This window comes from Rhododendron vialii, chromosome 2a (genome assembly GCF_030253575.1).
Source record: "Rhododendron vialii isolate Sample 1 chromosome 2a, ASM3025357v1".
In the NCBI taxonomy this organism is placed as follows: domain Eukaryota; kingdom Viridiplantae; phylum Streptophyta; class Magnoliopsida; order Ericales; family Ericaceae; genus Rhododendron; species Rhododendron vialii.
In genome coordinates, this window is record NC_080558.1 from 5707622 (window position 1) to 5730509 (window position 22888).

General features: G+C 38.0%; 1 protein-coding gene across 1 annotated transcript; it reads left to right on the forward strand.

Annotated features, from left to right (window-relative positions):
• On the forward strand, positions 1–10986 carry LOC131317621 (uncharacterized). The gene is made up of 4 exons (XM_058347152.1): positions 1–453; positions 7873–8352; positions 9427–9507; positions 10554–10986. The coding sequence occupies exons 2-4, from the start codon at positions 7879–7881 to the stop codon at positions 10650–10652; spliced, it is 654 nt and encodes a 217-aa protein (XP_058203135.1). The 5' UTR covers positions 1–453; positions 7873–7878; the 3' UTR covers positions 10653–10986.
• Positions 10987–22888: the final 11902 nt, after the last annotated feature.

Genomic DNA, 22888 nt, shown 5'->3' on the forward strand with positions numbered 1-22888 from the left:
CGATTACATAGTCATAATTAAGCTCTTGGATTTTGGTGGGAATTCTGTAGGAAGCTTCTCCCACGGCTATAAAAGGACCCTAAGCTTTAGGATTCCACACAACTCATAAATTAACTTACCAAGAGTCCCTAAAACCAAAATCAAATTCCCAAAAAACGAAAACTATTTTCTCTTTGAAGTCTTGTTCTAGCCTTTCCATTCTCCAAAAACAAAAATCCAATCCTCATAAATAGACTAGAAAAATTCAAAAAAAAAGAAACCATTGCTTAAATCCACTTTCCATATTCCGAAACATACTGAAAAACCCTTTCTTCCTAATCCAAGTCGTCGAAGCATTAGTCGAGGAAAGTTCTTTTACAGCAGAATCGTGCTTATCCGCCAAGTTTGTACTTTGAAGGAAATATCCGGGGTTGATCAAAGAAGTTAAATCCTTCGTCTAATTTACAATTTTCGGTAATATTTCTCTTCTTTAAATGCCTTATGCACTTTTAATTTTTATCTCTTATTTACTTATTTCCAGATCCATTTGTTTAATTAAATCATCTTAAAATTTTCAAAATCTCATATTCTTGAAATTGTTCAAATCTCCTCTTAGTGAAGAAATAGCTTAATTTATGATCAGAAGGAAGCAATTCAGGGTATCTCTGACGTCATAATAAAAATTGGATAGTCAAAACATGCTATCTTATTTTTTTGTTATCCTTTACAGGAATTGCTAATATTAACAATGCGAATCCCCACAATGGTTCATGTGTAATCAAAAACTCACTTTTAGTATAGAGAAATAAACAGAGGTGCAAGCAAATGTAAGTGTATGGCTGCATTGATATTGATGGGAGAAGAGAGAAAGAAAGGAAATAGAGAGAGTGTGGTTTTTGTTAAATTTGATTATCCGAAGAAAAAAGATTGCGAGTTAGTTATTCAAAAGCCAAAATTTGATTAGTAGTTAAGGAGTTGCTAAGTTTTGTTATGCCATTGTGAGCAATTTTTTTTTAACTAACATTGCTAACTTTAGAATTATTTTTATATTGAATATGTTAGTATGGATATTCTTACTGATATATTATTTTTAACCAAAATGTGCAAGCTATTCATATCATATCGGTCAAACTATTTCTTCTTACAACTAATTCTATTTTTCCAAGAGGCTTTTTTGGCTTAATGGCATCCGTGGTTCAATTTCTCTAAGGTGTTTATCTAACAAAATGCTGACTTTGGCCGAGTAAAAAAAAAAATTCATTTCAATTACATCTTTACAGCCATTTTTTGGCCTAAGTTAATTTTATTGGAAATTTTACTACTAATTTTATGCCTATACGTACTAAGGGCATCAACTATTTGGGAGCCTCACAAATTAGATAAACTTTGGAGTGTATACTTAAAGCCGGCCCTAAGTACTATGTCCCAACTGCCGCATCGTAGCATATGTCCAAAGTTGGTCCCAACTGCATATATATACCACTTGTCGCTCGTCAGTCCGCGTAGAAATATCACATAGGACTGGCCGGGGAGCGTGAAAATAGAATAATCACCATTAATGCATCATGTGCTTACATGGGATCCGGATCATCTGTGAGGATCATGTGAGGGTTTTAATAAGTAGTTGACAACACATTATTGAAGAGATCCGACGGCTCACATCGGTCCTTTCTTTCACATCCAAACGACGGCATTTTAGGGGGTGAAAGTCTAACGGAGAAAAACCCCAGTCATTTCTTCTCCGTTTCGCTCCAAGTCGTCTCTTCTCAATTCATCCAATCCTAGTCTCCCATCAAACAAAGAAAAAACAAGTCAGTCTAATTCAGCCGAAAATTCGTCCAATCCAAAGTTCTTTGCATTTCTGTTTATTGATTCATCACTGTGTAGACTGGAAAAATCCACTAATGTTTTCTGCTTCATAGATTGGAAACAGAAAAAGGAGAAAACAAAAAACCTAACTTTAACTTTGTTAGGATCGACATGCACGTACGATTTACGAGTATAAAACAGTAAAGAAATGAACACAAAAATATACAAATGGTTCCCCAATATTAGGTACGTCCATGGGAGTGAGAGTGGCTGCTGCTCTTATTATCACAGTATTAAATAGAGTTTACAACTTAAAGTATTTATATCTACTCTAATCTAATCCTAACCTGGTATTTTGTCTGTATCCCAAAAATACCAATGTACGATGCCATCGCTCCGCTGCGCTTCACTTGTTTTGCTTCGCTTCGCTATCTGCCTTCTTTCTAGAACTCTTTAGTATCTCTTCATACTTAACATATGAGCCACAATTCTAAAATCTCCACCTTGGCGAATATACTATCGCCCTTTCAGATGATAAGCATTACCATCCAGTGGGTTGGGGGGATGCCTCCCTTTTCGTAGCACCTGTAGACATTAACCAAGTCCAAACGATGCTCAAACTTGTCTGCAGTAACTGTCTTTGTCAACATATCAGCCGCATTCTCAAAAGTGTATACCTTTCTCTCACTTTGTAAAACCTCACGTCGATATGCTTGGTTCGAGCATGATACACTTGATGCTTTGCCAAATAAATGGCACTCTGACTGTCACAATGCAACTGAACTCCACCTTGATCTATGTCAAGCTCCTTAACAAACCCTTTTAACCACAATGCTTCCTTAGTAGCCTCAATCACCACCATATACTCAAAGTCAATAGTAGATAGAGTCACCTAGAGCTGTAAATGAACCAAATAGCTCGCGAGCTTGGCTCATTAAGACTCGGCTCGACTCGGCTCGTTTAGTAAACGAGTCGAGCTCAAGCTCGAGTATTCTGCTCGTTTAGTAAACGAGCCGAGTGGAGTTCGGCTCGTTCGACAAAAGCTTGGCTCGTTAAGGGAGGCTTGACTCGATTAAAAAGGCTCGTTTAGTATATGACTAAGTTCGGATCGTTAAGGCTCGAGCTCGAATTTTTGGCTCGTTAAGCAAACGAGCCGAGCTCAAGCTCACGGAAGCTCGGCTCGGCTCGACTCATTTACACCCCTAGAGCCACCAGAAGTTGTACCATGGATCTCCAACTAATAGGCCCACCCATAAGTGTAAACACATAACCAGTTGTAGACCTTCTGTCATCCAAACCCCCAGCATAATCTGCATCCACATACCCCACAACTGAAATATGATCTTGTTGCCTACCAAACATAATCCCACGATCCAAAATACCTCTCAAGAATTTGAATATCCACTTGATTGCCTTTCAATGCTCTTTGCCTGGATTAGCCATGTACTTGCTGACTGTGCTAATTGCATGTACCAAATCGGGTCTTGTACAAACCATTGCATACATTAAGTAACCCACGGCACTTGCATAAGGCACCCTTGACATATCCTCAATTTCTTCACTGACACCGGACACTGAGCTGAAGATAATCTGAAATGACTTGCCAATGAAGTGCTGACCGGTTTGACATTATCCATACTAAACCTCTCCAACACTTTCACAACATAATTCTTTTGAGATAACCACAACTTATTAGCTGACCTATCTCTGCTACTCTCCATCCCAAGTATCTTTCTAGCCGCTCCCAAATCGTTCATGTTAAACTCTTTAGCCAACAAAGACTTCAACCTGTTTACCTCAACCATACTCCTTACAGTAATCAGCATATCATCCACATAAAAAAGCAAGAAAATATAAGGACCATCACCAAGACTTTTAACATAAACGCAACAATCATACTCACAGCGTGTATACCCAATCCGTATCATGAAAGAGTTAAACCTCTTGTACCATTGTCTTGGAAACTGTTTCAACCCATAAAGTGACTTCTTCAACTTACAAACAAGATGCTCAGTCTCTGGCTTTTTGAACCCTTCAAGCTGCTCAATGTATATGACTTCCTCGAAATCACCATGAAGGAATGCCATTTTCACATCCATCTGCTCTATTTCCAGATCATAGCTAGCTACCAATGCCAAAACAACCTTGATTGACGTATGCCTCACCATTGGAGAAAAGACATCATCAAAATCAATCCCCTTCCTCTGTGAATACCCCTTTGCCACTAACCGAGCCTTGAACTTTTCTCTCTTTTTCTGTTGCTGTCTCTTTCCGTTTGTATACCCACTTACAACTCACTGACTTCTTTTCCTTGGGCAATTCTTTCAACTCTCAAGTCTTATTCTTATGCAAAGACTTCATTTCCTCCACCATGGCTTCCATTTATCTGTCCCTTTCAGAACTCGTGATAGCATTCTGAAAAGTAGATGGATCTCCACTGGTAGTCAATGCATAAGAAACCAAGTCCTCAAACTCATACCTCACTGGTGGCTTGATAGTATGCTTGATTCTCCCAGCAACCAGACTTTCCTGTTGCTGCTGATCAAGCTATTCATTTGGCTGAGTATCACCTATATCAAAAATTTTCAGCTCAATCTGTATGCGATGCTGTCTGTTATTCACTTCCTTTGACTCAGAATTTTGAACCTTTTGATGTGCCTTGACCATAGAGTCCTCATCAAATACTGCATCCCTACTAATCACCACCTTCTTTGTCTCTAGATTCCAAAGCTTGTACCTTTTACCTATTTCTCATAGCCAAGAAAGATACACTGTCTGGACTTCGCATCAAGCTTTGACCTCTCATCACTGAGAACATGAACATAAGCCGGACACCTAAATATTCTCAACCTTGAGTAGTCAACCTCTTTCTCTGTCTGAATCTCCTCAGGTACTTTCACATCCAATGCAGCACTAGATGACCTGTTTATAACAAAGCATGCCATACTCACTGCTTCTGCCCAAAAAGACTTCGGAAGTCCCGTATTCAATCTCGAACACCGTGCCCTTTCTGCTATGGTTATGTTCATCATTTCTGCCACCTCATTCTGCTGAGGTGTCTTCCGAACTGTAAAGTGTCGCTGAATCCCGTGTTCCTCACGAAACTTCCAAAAGGTCCATTCTTGAATTTCTTTCCATTATCAGTCCTGAGGCACTTGATCTTTTTCCCTGTCTGGTTTCCCACTTCAGTTTTCCACACTTCAGACTTGTGTTTCATGAAGTACACCTAAACTTTCATTGAAAAATCATCGATAAAGGTCAAGAAATACAAAGATCCTCCTTTCGAAACTACCTTCACTGGCCCCCAAACATTTGAATGAACATAGTCAAGAATTCCTTCATTCTGTGAGTTGCATTCCAAAACTGAACCTTATACTATTTTCCCAGAACACAAAACTTGTAGAAATTCAATTTACACGATTTAATCCCTTTTAGCAAATTCCTCTTTGGTAGCTCTAACATCCCATGCTTTCCTATATGTCGCAACCGCATATGCCAAAGCATAGTATCATCAGTATCATCCGTTGTAGTGACAGCAGCTCCACCTACAACTACACTCTCTACCAACCTGTAAATATTTCCAGGAACCTTGGTACCCTTCAAAATCACCATGGGCCCCTTCATTACCCTCATAACTCCACCTTCTGTTTTATATCCACAGCCGTTAGAGTCTAGGGTTCCCAACAAAATCAAAATTTTTCTCAAATCTGAAACATGTCTAACATCCCCCAAAGTTCTCACAACACCATCAAACATTCTGATCTTTATTATGCCTATTCCTATGACTTTATACGATGCATCGTTACCCACAAGAACATTACCACAATCCACTGACCTATAGGCGTGGAACCAATCCTTGTTAGGAGACACGTGAAACGAACATTCTGAATCCAGAATCCACGAGTTTGCCATGTCATTCGGACCAGCTGAGATCGAAAGTATATCACCATCATCTGATTCCCGCTCCACAACGTATGCAGAAATTGATGATCCATCTTTCCGCTCCCCTACCTTTCTCTTCTTCTTCCAGTCAGTTCCATTTCCCCTCTGCGGACAGTCTTTTTTCATGTGTCCCGGTTTAGGATATTTGTCACACTTGAACTCAAACGTGCCCTAGGACTTATTCATTGCGCTTCGCTCCACTCGTTTTGCTCCGCTCCACTCCGCTCCGGCATCTGGCATTCTTTCTAGAACTCCTTAATATCTCTTTATACTTATTAGAAAAAACTAAGTAGAGGAAGAAGAAGATTGCCTCTGCTAAGAAGATCTCCAACTTTAATTTGGAAGTTTTTGGCTAGATGAAAATCAGATCCAGAGAGGAAGAAGAGGCCAGGAACGGACCAAAAGAAAGAAAACAATTTGGGACTTTTGCTGAATATACACATCGTTAAAGTCGACAACTACTCTACCGTGGAGCACAAATCATGGTAGAACAGAGGAAGAGGTAATGATCGATGTCGGGAGAGAGGGGTTGAGAACAGTTTCTTGTGGAATCGTCGTGAACGGAGAAGAACGATTGGGTTTTCTCTCCGTTAACTTTTATCCCCTAAAACGGTGTCATTTGGATGGAAAAAAAGGAAGGACTGCTGTGAGCCGTTGGATCTCTTCAATAATGTGTTGTCAGCTCCTTATTAAAACCCTCACACGATCCTCATAGACAAATCCTCACAAAAGATCCGGATCCTCTTACGTGAGGCATTGATTCATAATCGTATTGACAGAGCTTATGAACCCACCTCGTTAATAAGGCCCCAATGTGATACATTTGTCTTGGTTTGGCAACACAATTCACACCCGGATGAGTTTTGGCCATGTCACTGTTGGGAGTATTATTTATGAATCGGTTTCGAGATGTCCACATATTATTCCCCGGAGGAGGCCCAAATAATACCCCTCTATTACAGCTACAAAATAACCTTATTCTCTCATTTTATCTCTCATCCAAACAAAGTATTATTTTATCTCTTTTTTTTTTTAAAACCTCATTCAAACCAACTAATTTTTTATCTACCCTCCATAAAAATCACATTAATATATGAGCTCATCCTTCATAAGTAATACTCATACTATTTCGTCCTCCCTTCATAAGTAATCCCTTCATAAGTAATACCGAGTAGATTTAAAACTCATCCCGCATCCAATAATCAGACCCCTAGTGTAATGGCGGAGGAGCCTGTCATGGCCATGTGACTATGCGGGGCGCTGAAAAGTCTCCCGATCCTCCTCCTCGGAAAAACTATTCGGTGCTCCCGATGCAATTTCTTGAACAATTACTACGTTAAATTAAACCAGCTGTATGGAATCAATTTCTTGAACAATCAGTACAAAATTAACTGCAGGTGTTAGCCTGGTGATCAAAGTCTGACTTTAGAAATTTGCTCGTACTAGCTGTTTTGATCAATCTATTACGTGCGCCGATTAATATCCGGAGTCCTATCCAGCAATCTAGTAGAAGGAGGCTTAATAAATCAAAGCCGGGCCCAAATAAATTGGCCCTATAGGAGCTGACAGAACATGAGGTTTTGAATCTAAGACTCTAGACCATGGATAACAAATATGACATGGCATGCCGAATGGAAGCATTGGCATGAGAAGCAAGTTCAATCAAAATGTCAAATGTTTATGTATTATTTGGCATTCCATCTCTCATGTCAAATTTGACATTGATGTCAAAATTAATCTTTGATTACTTTACTCTCCAAAACTTCATGAAATAATAAATTTGACATTTTGGTTGAAGTCAGCATCTTGAAGATATATACCAAATTCAACATGTCATATTGTCACATAACCTTCAAAAAATATTGGCATCCTCAAATTTGAAGCTAAGGTTGGAGATGCTCTAAAGTCTCAGATACAAAACTCATCATGTTCTATCAGCTTCTATAGGGCTAATTTATTCGGGCCCAGCTCTGATTAATTAAGCCTCCTTCTCCTGGATGGCTCAATAGGACTCCTGAAATTAATTGGCGCCTGGAATATAATGATCAAAAAAGCCTTAGAATAATTGAAATATCCAAAAAAAAAAAAAAAAAACTCTTCAAAATAATCGGAGCTGAATTTTGTTTCTCATTTTTTGTTTAGGCCATAATGGAGGATTTGGTCAAGACTGCTAGACTCTACTATAGTAAAAGCTCACCAGACATCAAACAAGCAGCACACAATTTTTTCAATTCACTCGACAACAACAACGACGGGAAGGTGAGTCTCCATGAATTTCTATGTTTTATGCGGCAGGAAGGCCACACGAAAATGAGCAATCGCCATTTCTTCAAAGAACTGGACGAAGATGGGAGTGGAAACCTAGAATTCATGGAAGTTATGGCTCTTTACTACGTAATCAAAAGTGGGAGGCCGTTTTGTAGTGGGTGCGATAAGTTTATTCCGGGAATGTATTTCGCTTGCAAAAAATGCTTCGAAAATGGCCACAACTCGTTTTGCGTTTGTCCAGAGTGTTACGATGATGAACTTTTTCTTCATGAGCATGTCCAGTTCTTGGATAACTATGCTTTGTTGGAAGCCAGGAGAATGCAAGGGATTGCTACTTATTCGAACCAGCACAAGGTAATATTTGAAGCAAGGAATTAAAGGTTAATTATTCAATAGTACTGCCCCATCGAGTATCCTGTACGGCAATGTTGTTCACATGTTACCACCAGCAAATCACGTAACGAACATTTGTAGGCGAGAAACAATTAATGACCCTTTTGTGATGAAAGTAGAAGCATGGGCGGAGCCAGAATTTATGAAAATTTATGGACAATTGGATCAACAAACTGCTTCTAATCGGAGTCCCTAACACGTACGTATGGTTGAGTTTGATATAGATAAGGAAAATGCTAGAGACATATTAATATGTCACACCTCATAATTTTGATGGGTTCTTAAGAGAAATTTTAGATATTTTATGTGGTTAACTATGTCAAAATCAATACTCACTCCGTCCTATTTTCATTGTCAATTATTCTGTTTGTCTCTTTTATATCTTTTATCTATATATTTTAATGTGGATCTTGAAAAATATACTATATGAATTTTGTTTAATAGATCTCGATAAGTTTATATAATACAAAGTTTTTAAAATTGTAAAAAATATAAATAATAAAAGAATGGGATGGAGGGGGTAAAATCTATGGACATTTTAAGCAATTTTTCAATTTAGTAGGGTCAAAGACTCAAGTGGCCCACTTTAGAGTACCTACTGCCTGTACCCTTCCGGGAAAGAATAGGAGTGATTCCCGAGGCGGCTCTGGACTAAAAAAATACACTAAAATTTGGTAGTATTTTTTTTTACATACAAAAATCATGGTGATTCACATTTTGCATGCTATCATGCTATGGTTTTTCATCTACCGGGGGTTACCACAAATATAGTAGGAGTAGTATTTCTGGACTACTCAAATAACTTTCCAGAAATTAAAACACATATCTAATGCTCCATTCAGAAAGTCGAAATTTCTTTTTTTTTTTCTTAATGTCTTGTTATTTTTCTAATGGTTTTCTCATTATTGGAGCCAAATAATGAATTTGTAGATCTATTAAATTTTGTATTTCATTATGTCAATGTATCTGTGTATATATAGCTTTGTTCAGGGATGTTGGCCTTTACAGTGGTTGTTTGATTGTGTTTTGTTGCAGCCAAGCTCATCTGTTACCATTACTGAACTTGATCCAACATTCACAACAAATGCTGTTGTTCGTTATGAACGACCCAAACCAGTGAGTACCCTTTTGCCAACTCGGAGTGTTTTTCCTTTTGGGCTTGTTAATTTAGCTTAGGCCCTGAACATTACATTGTACCAATGTTCTGAATAAGTACCATACTAGTAAAAGTACCGTTTCTTTTATTGGTACAGTACGCATCGGTACCGGAATAATCCCGGGTACCGTTTCGGATCTTGCATTATAAGCATGAGTGTTATACTAGTAGAAACCTTACGCGTCACTGATTTTATAACAATTTATATCGCCTTATTTACTAACGAATGGTGTTAAAACACTACGCCATTCTCAAAATATTATAGCCGACACTTTAAATGACAAGATGTCTTGAGTACTATTTTTACAATAACTTTTTTTTTAAATCTAAATTCTACAATAACTTTGACAATACTCTTTTTTTTTTTTCACCATATAATGCGTTTAGGAGTAGAACTTCGATTATTGAAGTTGGTGCTACTTGAATGTACGGGTTAAGAGAAATTGCTTTGATAATTGAACAATAGAGAGCGAAAATCTGAAGGGTGCAATGCTCTTGATGAATTTGATCTCGGTTTCTTTCTTGTTCTTATTGCTTTGTTTCCTTGCTGTTTTTCGTGTGGTCTATGTATACTTTGTGCAGCTTATGTTTTTCACTTTTTCCTTTGTGTTGGTCCCTTCGCAACCTCTTTATCTCTGAGACAGGGCTGGCACACAGGTGAATGTCCGAGGCTTAGGTGCCGACCTAGTCGGGATGTTTGCCTTGGGCGGTTGTGATGCCATTAATTGTTTTGTCTTTGTTCTCGTTATATTTGTTCCTGTTTCGTTCTATTATTAACCAAAACTCATCTTCGCTTTTCCAAATACATAAAAGAGAAATTGTCCAAATTGTTAGTTTAAAAGTCATGGCTCCTATTTTTCATGCATTAATGGCACATTAATACGTTCATTTGTGAAATTTCCGCTGGTGTATTTTTCAAAAAAAATCTGGTCTCAAGCTTCATATTCATGGTTGCAATTTCTTGCAGTGTTGCATGTTCGTAATGCTTATGTGATTATATTTTCAGAAATTGGGGAATTTTGCGTACAAAGCGGCTGAAATAGGGTTGAACGTGTTTAACACTGCATTGAACGCATCTTCACGGCTCAGCTGTACCATTATGTGACAAGAAGTGCCGGGTGTTAGAATGGCAATCTTGATTGGAGCATAGATGAGTTCGGAGTCATTCGAAATACTCAAATCTAAAGAATTAATGCATCATAGAACTCACGTGTATGGAATAAATTCGGATTCTTCGGTATCCAATTATTTGCATTCCGAGGAATTATTTTTATAGGAATTATTTTTATTTGAGAGAAGACATCGACTCCACCGCCGAAGCCATTCACTCAGTGCCAAAGTTTATTGTCTTCAACCTCGATAATTTGAACTTTTAAGATTGTTTGGATTTTGCCATATTGTTTTGGTTATAAAATGATATGTAGTACGATTGTATGCCACGTGTCCCGAGCGTGTTAATTTGGTGTGCAAAAGAAGGATCCTATAGGGATTTAAAAATTGGCTGCTACATAACGTATTATGTCGGATACGTAACAGTTTTTGCCTTCCAATACCGTTACATCCAGATGTGCTCATGGAAGGAAAATAAGCATACATGCATATGAGCTCGTTCAGATTACCTATCGGTCTCTTCATTCCTTAATGTTAGTTCTTGTCACGCTCTAAATTTTCAAAAAAAAAAAGAAAGATAACATTTCTAAATGAAAATTCATCGTGAATATATATCATAATACCCCAAAAGCTTTTCTATAATACACTAAGAGTACGATCAAGTTTAAAAGTATACAATAATGGCACTCAGGCCCCAAATTCTTAGATAATAGTTCAAAGGGAGTAAGTTTAGAGATTGCATGTTCACAAGTCAAAAGAATATAATTGAAATTACGATTACATCTTCAAAAAGATTTTACAAAAGATATCATGATAATTCTTTCGTGTTAGTTTTCAAAAGTATGGTCAAATGCGCATGCTCAGTAGAGAAATCTATGCTCAAGCTATGTATAAATGGGATGATAGAAACACCGGAAAGAACATAAGCAATGACAAATTTCCCACAAGGACAAGAGCAAGAATATAAGATCTTGAAACCAACACTGTTCATATACAAATAGCTTAACAATCTCTAACGTTCTTCAATTTCATTATGTGGTGTGTTTCGATCTCATTTCCGGACATCAAGGATCCCGTGCATCCGTATTCATTTCGGCATCAAACTTTAAAGTGAATCCATGCCTTTCTAGTGCACTTCTGAGCATTAGGTACCCTGTGCGTCCCATTTCCAGCATCACACCATAAGGTGGATCCGTGGCTTTCTTTATATCGTTCTCAATCATGCTATCCGTTTCACATTTCCTAATAACATCATGCTCCACATACAACTAGTTCATAACATTCATCATAACATGCCACAATGTCCACATAAACGTTTACATGCAAAGACGATGGACGAACACCACACACACACATTGAATTCGACACGTTTCTTTATTACAATGAGGGCCAAAGGAGATGGAAATGATCAATGAGTCCTTTAAGTACGAGCAATCAAGTATAAAGGTGGTTTGAAGACGTATGAAAGTGTTAGAAGTAATTGGGAATCAAAACAATCGAAGTGGGAACAACGTGGGCAAAACTGTCCCATAAGCTCCTGGTATCGATACAACAAAAAAGTTGTATTGACACAGCAATCAAATCAAAACTTTTGATGCTACTGGATTCAGGATAAGAAAATGGTATCGATACAACGAAAAAGCTTGTATCGATGCGGTGACATTACGAGCAGCGATTTTTTCAGATTTTCAAGGATCAACCCTACAACAAAACACAACAATCTAGGGCACAAACAAGGCACAAAATCATCACAGAAACACATAGATAAGGCAAGAAATCTCTACCTCAACTTAGAGAACAAAACCGAACGAGATTGATCAAGCCCTAGCTTTTGAATTCGAAATCCTCCAAGAATACTCCTCTCTGAGCTCTATCCAATGAACCATAAGCTTGAAATCACATCTAGAGAGTGGAATGGAGGTTGATTGCCATGAGTTTTGAGCTTTAAGGGTGGGTTTTGGTATGAGAGAGTGAGAGAGATAGAGGTGCCGAGAGAGAGGGAGAGGCGTCGGGAGAGAGAGAGAGATAGGAGATGGGAGATTTATCTCCTACAACACACATACACACCCTGTAACGCCCCAAGCAGACCGCTGGCCCAGTACCTTGATTTTGATCCACAGGCCACACAACATGGCCCAAAAGCTTAAGCACAAGGTACTAGTAGTAGCCCACAAGGTTTGTTATATGCCCAAGATCATCCATGTAGACTTCCAATGTGGGATGGGGTGTTACAATGGCCACACCACATGACCCAAAAACTTAAGCACAAGGTACTAGTAGTAGCCCACAAGGTTTGTTATATGCCCAAGATCATCCATGTAGACTTCCGATGTGGGACGGGGTGTTACACACCCCTTATATACTAGCTTCTATGTCAATTGCACAAATACTCCTTCAAATAACAATCCTAACACATTAACCCCAAATCAAATAATTCAATAAATCTCTCATTTATTTCATATTCCAACATTAATGAAACCTTTAAACAAATTTTGAAAATACGGGTCTCTACATCCTACCCTCCTTAAAGAAATTTCTTCCTTGAAATTTGATAGTCATAATCAATCAAAATATGCATCACATAAACATGTCCAAGTCACAACAACAATAATTATGCAATAACGATAATGACTTAAAAGTTTAAACTTAGACACTCACATTGGTTTCTACGCCGGAAACAAGTGCAAATATTTCTCTCTAACCTCGTCTTCTCGGTCCCAAGTCGACTCTAGCTTACCTTAGTTACTCCACAAGACACGCATTAATGGTATTGTCTTACCCCTCAACGCTTGATTGCGCGAATCTAGGATACGTATCGGTTCTTCCCCATAAGATGCGTCAGCTTCCAACTCTAGTTCGGACCCCTCTAAGACATGAGATGGATTCGGTTCGTATTTCCTCAACATCGACACGTGGAACACATCATGCACTCCCGAAAGTTTTGGTGGCAAAGCCAAGCGATACGCGACTTTCCTAATCTTCTCGATGATGTCAAACGGCCCAATATAATGGGGTAAAAGCTTCCCCTTTTTTCCAAAATAAGATAAGCCCCGACACGGTGATACCTTAAGAAAAATGTGAACCCCTTCTTCAAACGATAACGATTGGCGACGATGATCGGCATAATTTTTTTGCCTACTTTGCGCGGTCAACAATCTTCGGCGAATCACTTTAACTTGTTCGATTGTTCTCTCTTGAGCTTCCAAAAGGCGTTGGCGAATTGCTTTTATACGCTCGGATGTCTACTTAATCATATATGGCCTTACTAACGTAGTCTATCCTAATTCAGTCCAACACATGGTTGATCTACATGATCTCCCATACAAAGCTTCATACGATGCCATCTCGATACTCGATTGATAACTATTATTATTCGCGAATTCAACTAACGGCAAGTGATCCTCCCAACTACCCCGAAAATCCATGATGCAAGCCCGAAGCATGTCTTCCAAAACTTGAATCGTTCGCTCGGATTTTCCATCCGTTTGAGAATGATACGCAGTGCTAAACAAAATATTGGTGCCAAGAGCCACCTGTAAACTCTGCCAAAAGCACGCGGTAAACCTCAGATCTCGTTCGGATACAATAGAAATGGGGATTCCATGAAGACGGATAATCTCTTGAATCTACAAACGACTAAGTGTGTCAATCGAATCGGTAACTTGAATAGGTAAGAAATGAGCGGTTTGGTTAAATGGTCCACCATCACCCATGTAGCATCATGCCCTCTCGACGACCTAGATAAACCCGTAACGAAATCAATTGTCACGATTTCTCATTTCCACTCGGCCACTGGTAACGATTGTTACTCTCCCAAGGGTCGTTAATGTTTGACTTTCACATGTTGGCACATGAGACACTTAATTAGACAAAAAAATAACGACGTCCATATTCATTTTGAACCACCAAAATTACCTATGCAAATCGTGATACATTTTTGTTCCTCTCAGATGAACGGCTAACGGAGAATGCTGGAACTCTCGCAAGATTTCCTCCCGACACGAAACGGGTACGAACAACTTCCCTTGATAATGTAAGCTGCGTTCGGCGTGAATCATCCACCCTTTTTTAGCATTTCCACTAAGAAACTTGGCACGAAGCCCTTCTGCTTCTTCATCGTGTTGTTGCGCTTCAATAACTTGGCTCAATAGAGTAAATTGAATGGTCAAATTATACAAGGTAACTCCATCTTGAACTTCCTCAAGGTGCATGGCATAGAAATACAAATCGTTCATCATTTTCCACTTGTGAATTCCTAGACTCGCAAGGTTTGTCGATTTTCTACTTAACGCGTCGGCTACCACATTCACCGTCTCTGGATAATATTGCAAATTGAAGTCATAGTCCTCTAAGTGTTCCATCCAAAGTCCTTGTCGTAAGTTAAGTTCTTTTCGGGAGAAAAGGTATTTAAGACTCTTATGATCGAAAAAGACCTCGAATCTCTTACTGTACAAGTAATGATGCCAACTCTTCAATGCAAAGACGACGGCCACAAGTTCTAAGTTGTGAGTAGGATAATTCCACTTGGGAGTTTTCAATTGCCGCAACCCATATGCTACCACTCGCCCCAATTGCATCAAAATGCACCCAAGCCCTTCTTTCGAAGCATCACAATAAACGGAGTAGCCAACTCCACGTTCGGGCACAACCAAAACTGCCGCGGTAGTTAATCACTTCTTCAATTCTTTGAACGCCAACTCGCATGCATCACTCCAAATAAAATGTGTCCTTTTCCGTGTCAACCTAGTCATAGGTGCCGCTAGACGTGAAAAGTCTTAGATGAAACGGCAATAGTATCCGGCTAAACCTAAGAAGCTACGAAGTTTGAACACAATCTTTGGCCGTTGCCAATTCATAACGGATTCCACCTTCCCCGAATCAACGAACACTCCACCCTTCGAAACCACATGACCTAAGAATTTGAACTTGGACAACCAAAACTCGCACTTACTAAGTTTAGTGTACAAGTGATGCTCTCTCAAGAGTTCAAGATTGATAGTGAGATAAGATTGGTGTTCCTCCTCCGAAGGCGAATAGATAAGAATGTCGTCTACGAATACAACCACAAAGCGGTTGAGATAAGCACAAAAGATACAGTTCATCTGGTCCATGAATGTTGTCGGAGCATTTGTCAACCCAAAAGGCATAACGGAGCGAACTCATAATGGCCATAACAAGTACGAAAAGTGATTTTTGGAATATCCACTCTTCAGACTCTTAATTGGTAATAACCGGACCTCAAATCAATCTTAGAGAAACAAGTCGTACTCTAGGGTTGGTCAAACAAGTCGTCGATTCTAGGCATAGGATACTTATTCTTAACGGTGACACGGAAGAGCTTACGATAATCGATACATAAATGGAGTGAACCATCTTTCTTCTGCGCAAAAAGTGTCGGTGTCCCCACGGAGATGTGCTCGGACGGATAAACCCCAAATTTTCCAACTCTTGCATTTGAACCTTTAATTCCCTAAGTTCGGCGGAGGCGAAATGATAAGGAGGTGCAGAGATTAACGCTGTACCAGAAAGTAACTCGATAGTGAATTCAACTTCTCTCTCGGGAGGTAGACCGTGTAACTCCTTCAGAAATACATTCGGAAAATTGTAAACAACAAAGGGCAATTCCCTACGCATGGACATATCCTCATCTAAAGTTAAACTCGCCAACAAAGAATGAAAGAACTCCCACTCTCGAGACCCACACAAATGCGGCTCTGACAGTTCCCGACGTTCCTCGAAGAACTTAAAGCAAGCACCATCAGGTGGACAAATACGAACTCGACGCTTGAAACAATCAATGGTGGCATGGAACATAAATAACCAATCCATTTCCACAATCAGATCAAAGCCCGACATTCCCAATACAATGAAATCAAAGGTGAATCGGCGATTATGAATAAGAAGTTCACAGTCTCAACAAATATGATCCAAAGGTGTCCTACCCCCTAAGGGTGTTTCAACAAACAACGGTCGATTCAGACTTTTAGTTTCCAATTCCACAGCACACACGAACGATGCAACAATAAATGAATGAAATGCTCTAAAATCAAATAGTACTTTAGCAAATGAATTGAACAAAAGAAATGTACCCCTCACAACCAAATCCTCTGGAGCTTGTGAAGTAACATGATGCAGAGAGGCGTGTTGAAATAGAAGAACGTGCAACAAGGACAATCACGAATAAGTTTGAACTAGAAATACTCTCTCTACGAACAAACGATTTTGAGAAACTTCTCAAATTTTTATAAGTCATAAAACAACTAATTTGCCCTAAGGCTTACAACCTTATTTATACTAATAGAATTCCTAAACCTAGCTTTCTTAAAATCTAGAAAGGAAAACAAACATAAGGAAATAAAATCAATCCTAATTTTCCTTAACCAAGAAACCTATTCAAAATAGGAATACTTGATCAAATCAAACTAGGAAAACTAAATACTTATAAATTATCTTGACTAAAATAAAATAATCCTACTAAAATGCTAAACTCAAAATAATAAATTAAGATTCTTATATTTCTAGAATAATTAAAATATCAGCCTGCATCATCCTCTCCCTCTTGAGAAAACTCGTCTTCGAGTTTCAATTGTTTCAAATAGTTTAAAACGCCTGCATTTGTCTGCATCAGTCTTATACTTCAAATTTATTTTTCCAATACGAAATTGTAAACAACCCTTTAAAAATAATAGATGAATTTATGTCAGAAAATTAAATCCATCACTAGGCTTCAGAATGGATAGTGATGGACTTTTGCTCGAGTAGTCTTCATAAGGTTCCCAGAAAGGATCTTGATTTCTGATGTTGCCATAAAGGATGCTCTTTATATGTTCTTGTGCACCTATAGTGATAATGGGGCTTTTCACATAGGATAATTTGGCTTCATTATCAACTGGATACACCAAATTTCGACCAATCAAATCCATTGGATCTTCATCATTTACTAATCCCACATCAGATGTAAGAAGAGTATAATGTTGCACCCAAACTAAACTCTCTACTGAAGGATCTTTCTTTATCACCCAATTAGAATTTTGGATGCACACTTCCTTCTCACTGCTTGTTGGAAAAAAAGGAAGGACTGCTGTGAGCCGTTGGATCTCTTCAATAATGTGTTGTCAGCTCCTTATTAAAACGGAAATGATACTCACACAACCGTTGTGTGTGTTGTGTAACCAATTCTGACCGTTTAGATGTGTTTGGACGTTTTAGATTTTAAAAAAACTTTTCCAATGAAAAGTTTAACTCTTCCAAGGAAAAGTTTGAAGGAATCTTGACCATTTATTACAACAATGAACGGATGAAGATTGGTTGTGCTTTATATTTTGCACAACCGTTGTGCATGTAGCATCTTTGTTATTAAAACCCTCACACGATCCTCATAGACAAATCCTCACAAACACTACAACACGAATGGACTATAGCGAGGAAATATGGCGAGGAAAATGAATTTCCTTGCTAAAAGTATATTATTTGCGAGGAAATTCAATTTCGTCGCCTTTTCTAGCGAGGAAACAAATTTCCTCGACAAAAAGCCTTTTTTAGCGAGGAAAATAGTTTTCCTCGCCAAATGTAACCTTTTTGCGAGAAAATATTTTTCCTCGCCAAATGTAACTTTTTGATGAGAAAATATTTCGTCACCTTTTTTAGGATTCATTTTTTGTATATAAGTTATTATTAATTATATTCCTATGTATTTTGTAATATCACGACGGTATGACATAATAAACTATACCATTATGAAATTTATTAAAATAAAAAAGTGTTAAAAGGGAACAAATAGTTTTCATCACCAATCGCAATGAATTGGTGAAGAAACCTTGTATTTGTCACTTTTCTTATTCTAATTAGCAATGAAAGATATCTTGAAGTGTAGGTATCGATGATTGTTTCCATAATATATAGTGAAAAACTCAACAGAAGATAAAGTTAAAAACATCTTAAGTTACTGATGTTGTATTTAAAATATCTCAAAGTTGGATCATCACAATTCTATTTTCAGAACATCTACATAAAAATGCACTATTTCATATGTATTGTGCATTCATGCTGTAATTTTTTTTCCCCCTGTAAACAGTTTGTTGATTTTTATTTAAACCAACTTAGGTGATTGTAATGGCATTCCTTTATAACCAGATAAATATGTTAAGTATTAATTTCAAATGCAATTTTGTAAGTATCATGGATACTTTTATTTATACATATACATATTGTGTGTGTGTGTGTGTGTGTGTGTGTGTGAGAGAGAGAGAGAGAGAGAGAGAGAGAGAGAGAGAGAGGGGCAATTTAAAATTTTAAAAAATTTATTAAAGATTAAAAAATTAAAAAAGTATTTTCTTTAGTGCTTTTAGGATGATCTTATATGAATATTTATAAATTTTGTTCATATTATTATAGCGATGATGAAAAAAAATTACAAGTCTATAATACCCTTTGTATTTGGCAAAAAAGAAGGTCAAACTCACTTTTAAAATTAGAAAATGAGGGTGATGCTTCTTGTTATTCATAATCTGATATTAAAATATTAGTATTAAGTACAAAAAAAATTTACCCTGAAAATAACAATTAGTGGTTGAGATTCACTTTGATATATAGGGTCCCACACATCAAACTGAATTTCAACCACTAGTTGCATCTTTTCGAGGCACTTTGAGGTAAATTTTCTTTGTCCCTAACTTTTCATTGAAATATATGTCAAGCTTATGACGACAAAATTAATCTCATTCCATAAAAGTTAGGATTATCCCATAAAAAAATGAGAATAATAACACATATTATTAGTTCTTCAAAAGTTGTTAGATAAAATTGTTGTGCTAGCAAAAAATTAACTTGTTCAAATAAAGTTCAGACACTATAAAACTACAAAAAGTAGAAAGGCCAAAATTAATGTTGAAAAAATTAATTTGGAGTGGTGAAAGAGATAATATATAAATAAAGTTTCACCAATTTCACAGAAAATACAGTGTAGCGTGATTGGTAGTTGCTTCGCGTCTTATGGGAGAGGTTCAAGGTTTGAGTATCAGAAGCTGCAAAAAGCGCGATGTTTTGGGATTCTTTTTGTTTAGCGAGGAAAAAATTTCCTCGCCTATTGATAAATTCGTAGCCTATTTGACGACAAATGGTATTTGCGAGGAAAACATTTAGCGAGGAATTTAAACATTTAGCGAGGAAACAATTCCTCGCAACACATCAAATTAGGCGAGGAATTTATTTTCCTCGCTAATACTTTTTGCGACAGTGTTTTAGCGAGGAAAACCGGCGACAAAATTTTTCCTTGCAAATACATTTTGCGAGGAAATCAGGTGCTTTTGTGAGGAAACTAAATCCTCACTATAGCCCTTTCGTGTTGTAGTGAAAAGATCCGGATCCTCTTACATGAGGCATTGATTCATAATCGTATTGAAAGAGCTTACGAACCCACCTCCGCTTATAAGGCCCCGATGTGAAACATTTTGTCTTGGTTTGGCAACACAATTCACACCCCCGATGAGTTTTGGCCAAGTCACTGTTGGGAGTATTATTTATGGATCGGTTTCAAGATGTCCATATATTATTCCCTGGAGGAGACCCAAATAATACCCCCTCCCAACCTCCATTACAGCTACAAAATAACCTTGTTCTCTCATTTTATCCCTCTTCCAAACAAAATATTATTTTATCCCTTTTTTTTTTTATAACCTCATTCAAACCTACTAATTTTTTATCTACCCTCCATAAAAATCACATTAATATATGAGCTCACCCTTCATAAATAATACTCATACTATTTCGTCATCCCTTCATAAATAATATCGAGTAGATCTAAAACTCATCCCGCATCCAATAATCGGACCCCTAGCGTAATGGCGGAGGAGCCTGTCATGGCCATGTGACTATGCGGGGCGCTGAAAAGTCTCCCTATCCTCTTCCTCGGAAAAACTATTCGGTGCTCCCGATGCAATTTCTTGAACAATCACTACGATAAATTAAACCAGCTGTATGGAATCAATTTCTTGAACAATCAGTACAAAATTAACTGCAGGTGTTAGCCTGGTGATCAAACTCTGTGACTTTAGAAATTTGCTCATACTAACCTGTTTTGATCAATATATTACGTGCGCCCATTAATTTCCGGAGTTCTATCCAGCAATCCAGTAGGAGGAGGCTTAATAAATTGGCCCTATAGGAGCTGACAGAACATGAAGTTTTTGAATCTAAGACTCTAGACCATGGATAACAAATATGACATGGCATGTTAAGTGGAAGCATTGGCATGAGAAGCAAGTTCAATCAAAATGTCAAATGTTTATGTATTATATTTGGCATCCTATCTCTCGTGTCAAATTTGACATTGATGTCAAAATTTATCTTTGATTACTTTACTCTCCAAAACTTCCTAAAATAAAAAATTTGACATTTTGGTTGAAGTCGGCATCTTGAAGATGCCAAATTCAACATGTCAAATAGTCACATAACCTTCAAAAAATATTGGCATCCTCAAATTTGAAGCTAAAGTTGGAGATGCTCTAAAGTCTCAGATACGAAACTTATCATGTTCTATCAGCTTCTATAGGGCTAATTTATTCGGACCCGGCTCTGATTAATTAAGCCTCCTTCTCTTGGATGGCTGGATAGGACTCCCGAAATTAATTGGCACATGGAATATATTGATCAAAACAGCCTTAGAATAATTGAGATATCCAAAAAAAAAAACTCTGCAAAATAATCGGAGCTGAATTTTGTTTCTTATTTTTTGTTTAGGCCATAATGGAGGATTTGGTCAAGACTGCTAGACTCTACTACAGAAAAAGCTCACCAGACGTCAAACAAGCAGCACAAAAAAATTTTCAATTCGCTCGATGACAACAAAGACGGGAAGGTGAGTCTCCATGAATTTCTATGGTTTATGCGGCAGGAAGGCCACACGAAAATGAGGAATCGCCATTTCTTCAAAGAACTGAACAAAGGCGGGAGTGGAAACCTAGAATTCATGGAAGTTATGTCTCTTTACTACGTAATCAAAAGTGCGTTAAGTTTATTCCGGGAATGTATTTCGCTTGCAAAAACTTCTTCGAAAATGGCCACAACTCGTTTTGCGTTTGTCCAGAGTGTTACGATGATGAACTTTTTCTTCATGAGCATGTCCAGTTCTTGGATAACTATGCTTTGTTGGAAGCCAGGAGAATGCAAGGGATTGCTACTTATTCGAACCAGCACAAGGTAATATTTGAAGCAAGGAATTAAAGGTTAATTATTCAATAGTACTGCCCCATCGAGTATCCTGTACGGCAATGTTGTTCACATGTTACCACCAGCAAATCACGTAACGAACATTTGTAGGCGAGAAACAATTAATAACCCTTTCGTGATGAAAGTAGAAGCATGGGTGGAGCCAGAATTTATGAACAATGGGATCAACAAACTGCTTGTAACCGGAGTCCTTGACACGTATGGTCGAGTTTGATATAGATAAGAGAAATGCTAAAGACACATCAATGCGTCACACCTCATAATTTTGATGGGTTCTTAAGAGAAATTTCAGATATTTTATGTGGTTAACTATGTCAAAAATCAATACTCCCTCCATCCTATTTTCATTGTCAATCATTCTGTTTGCCTCTTTTATATCTTTTGTCTATATCTTTTAGTGTGAATCTTGAAAAATATGCAATATGGATCTTATTTAATAGATCTCGATGAGTTTATATAATATAAAGTTTTCAAAATTATGAAAAATATTATAAATTGAAAAATATAAATCCATACTACTTTTAAATGTACAAAGATGTTTTCTCATTTTTTTGCTTTCCACAAATGTCCCAAACACTTGCAATTAATACCAGCCATGTCTTACGCCCCTTCTCAACCACACAATACAACGGCTCTTAAACGATACAACCTAAAATGAAGCACCGCACCACTCCCGCGCCTCCACACCAAATTAGTGAATGTCTCTGAAAACCCCCTCTAAAATCCCTTGTATTGACGACCCCCTTGCGACGATCGATAGCGCCCTCTCCTCCCTGCGCCCCAAGAAATCCTCTTATCCCCTCATTGTCCCTGAAATCTAACCCATCTCTTCTCAATTCTTGCGTCTCCAAGCCTTACCCTACACTCTACGGTCGCACCAACGGACATCAAATCCAGTGGCGTGTCTTGAACTACTCCTACGGATGACTCCAGTGCCCATCAAATCCACAAGCGTTGCGACGTCGTACACCTCCAGTGCCCACCATCTTTCACCAGCGCCCACCA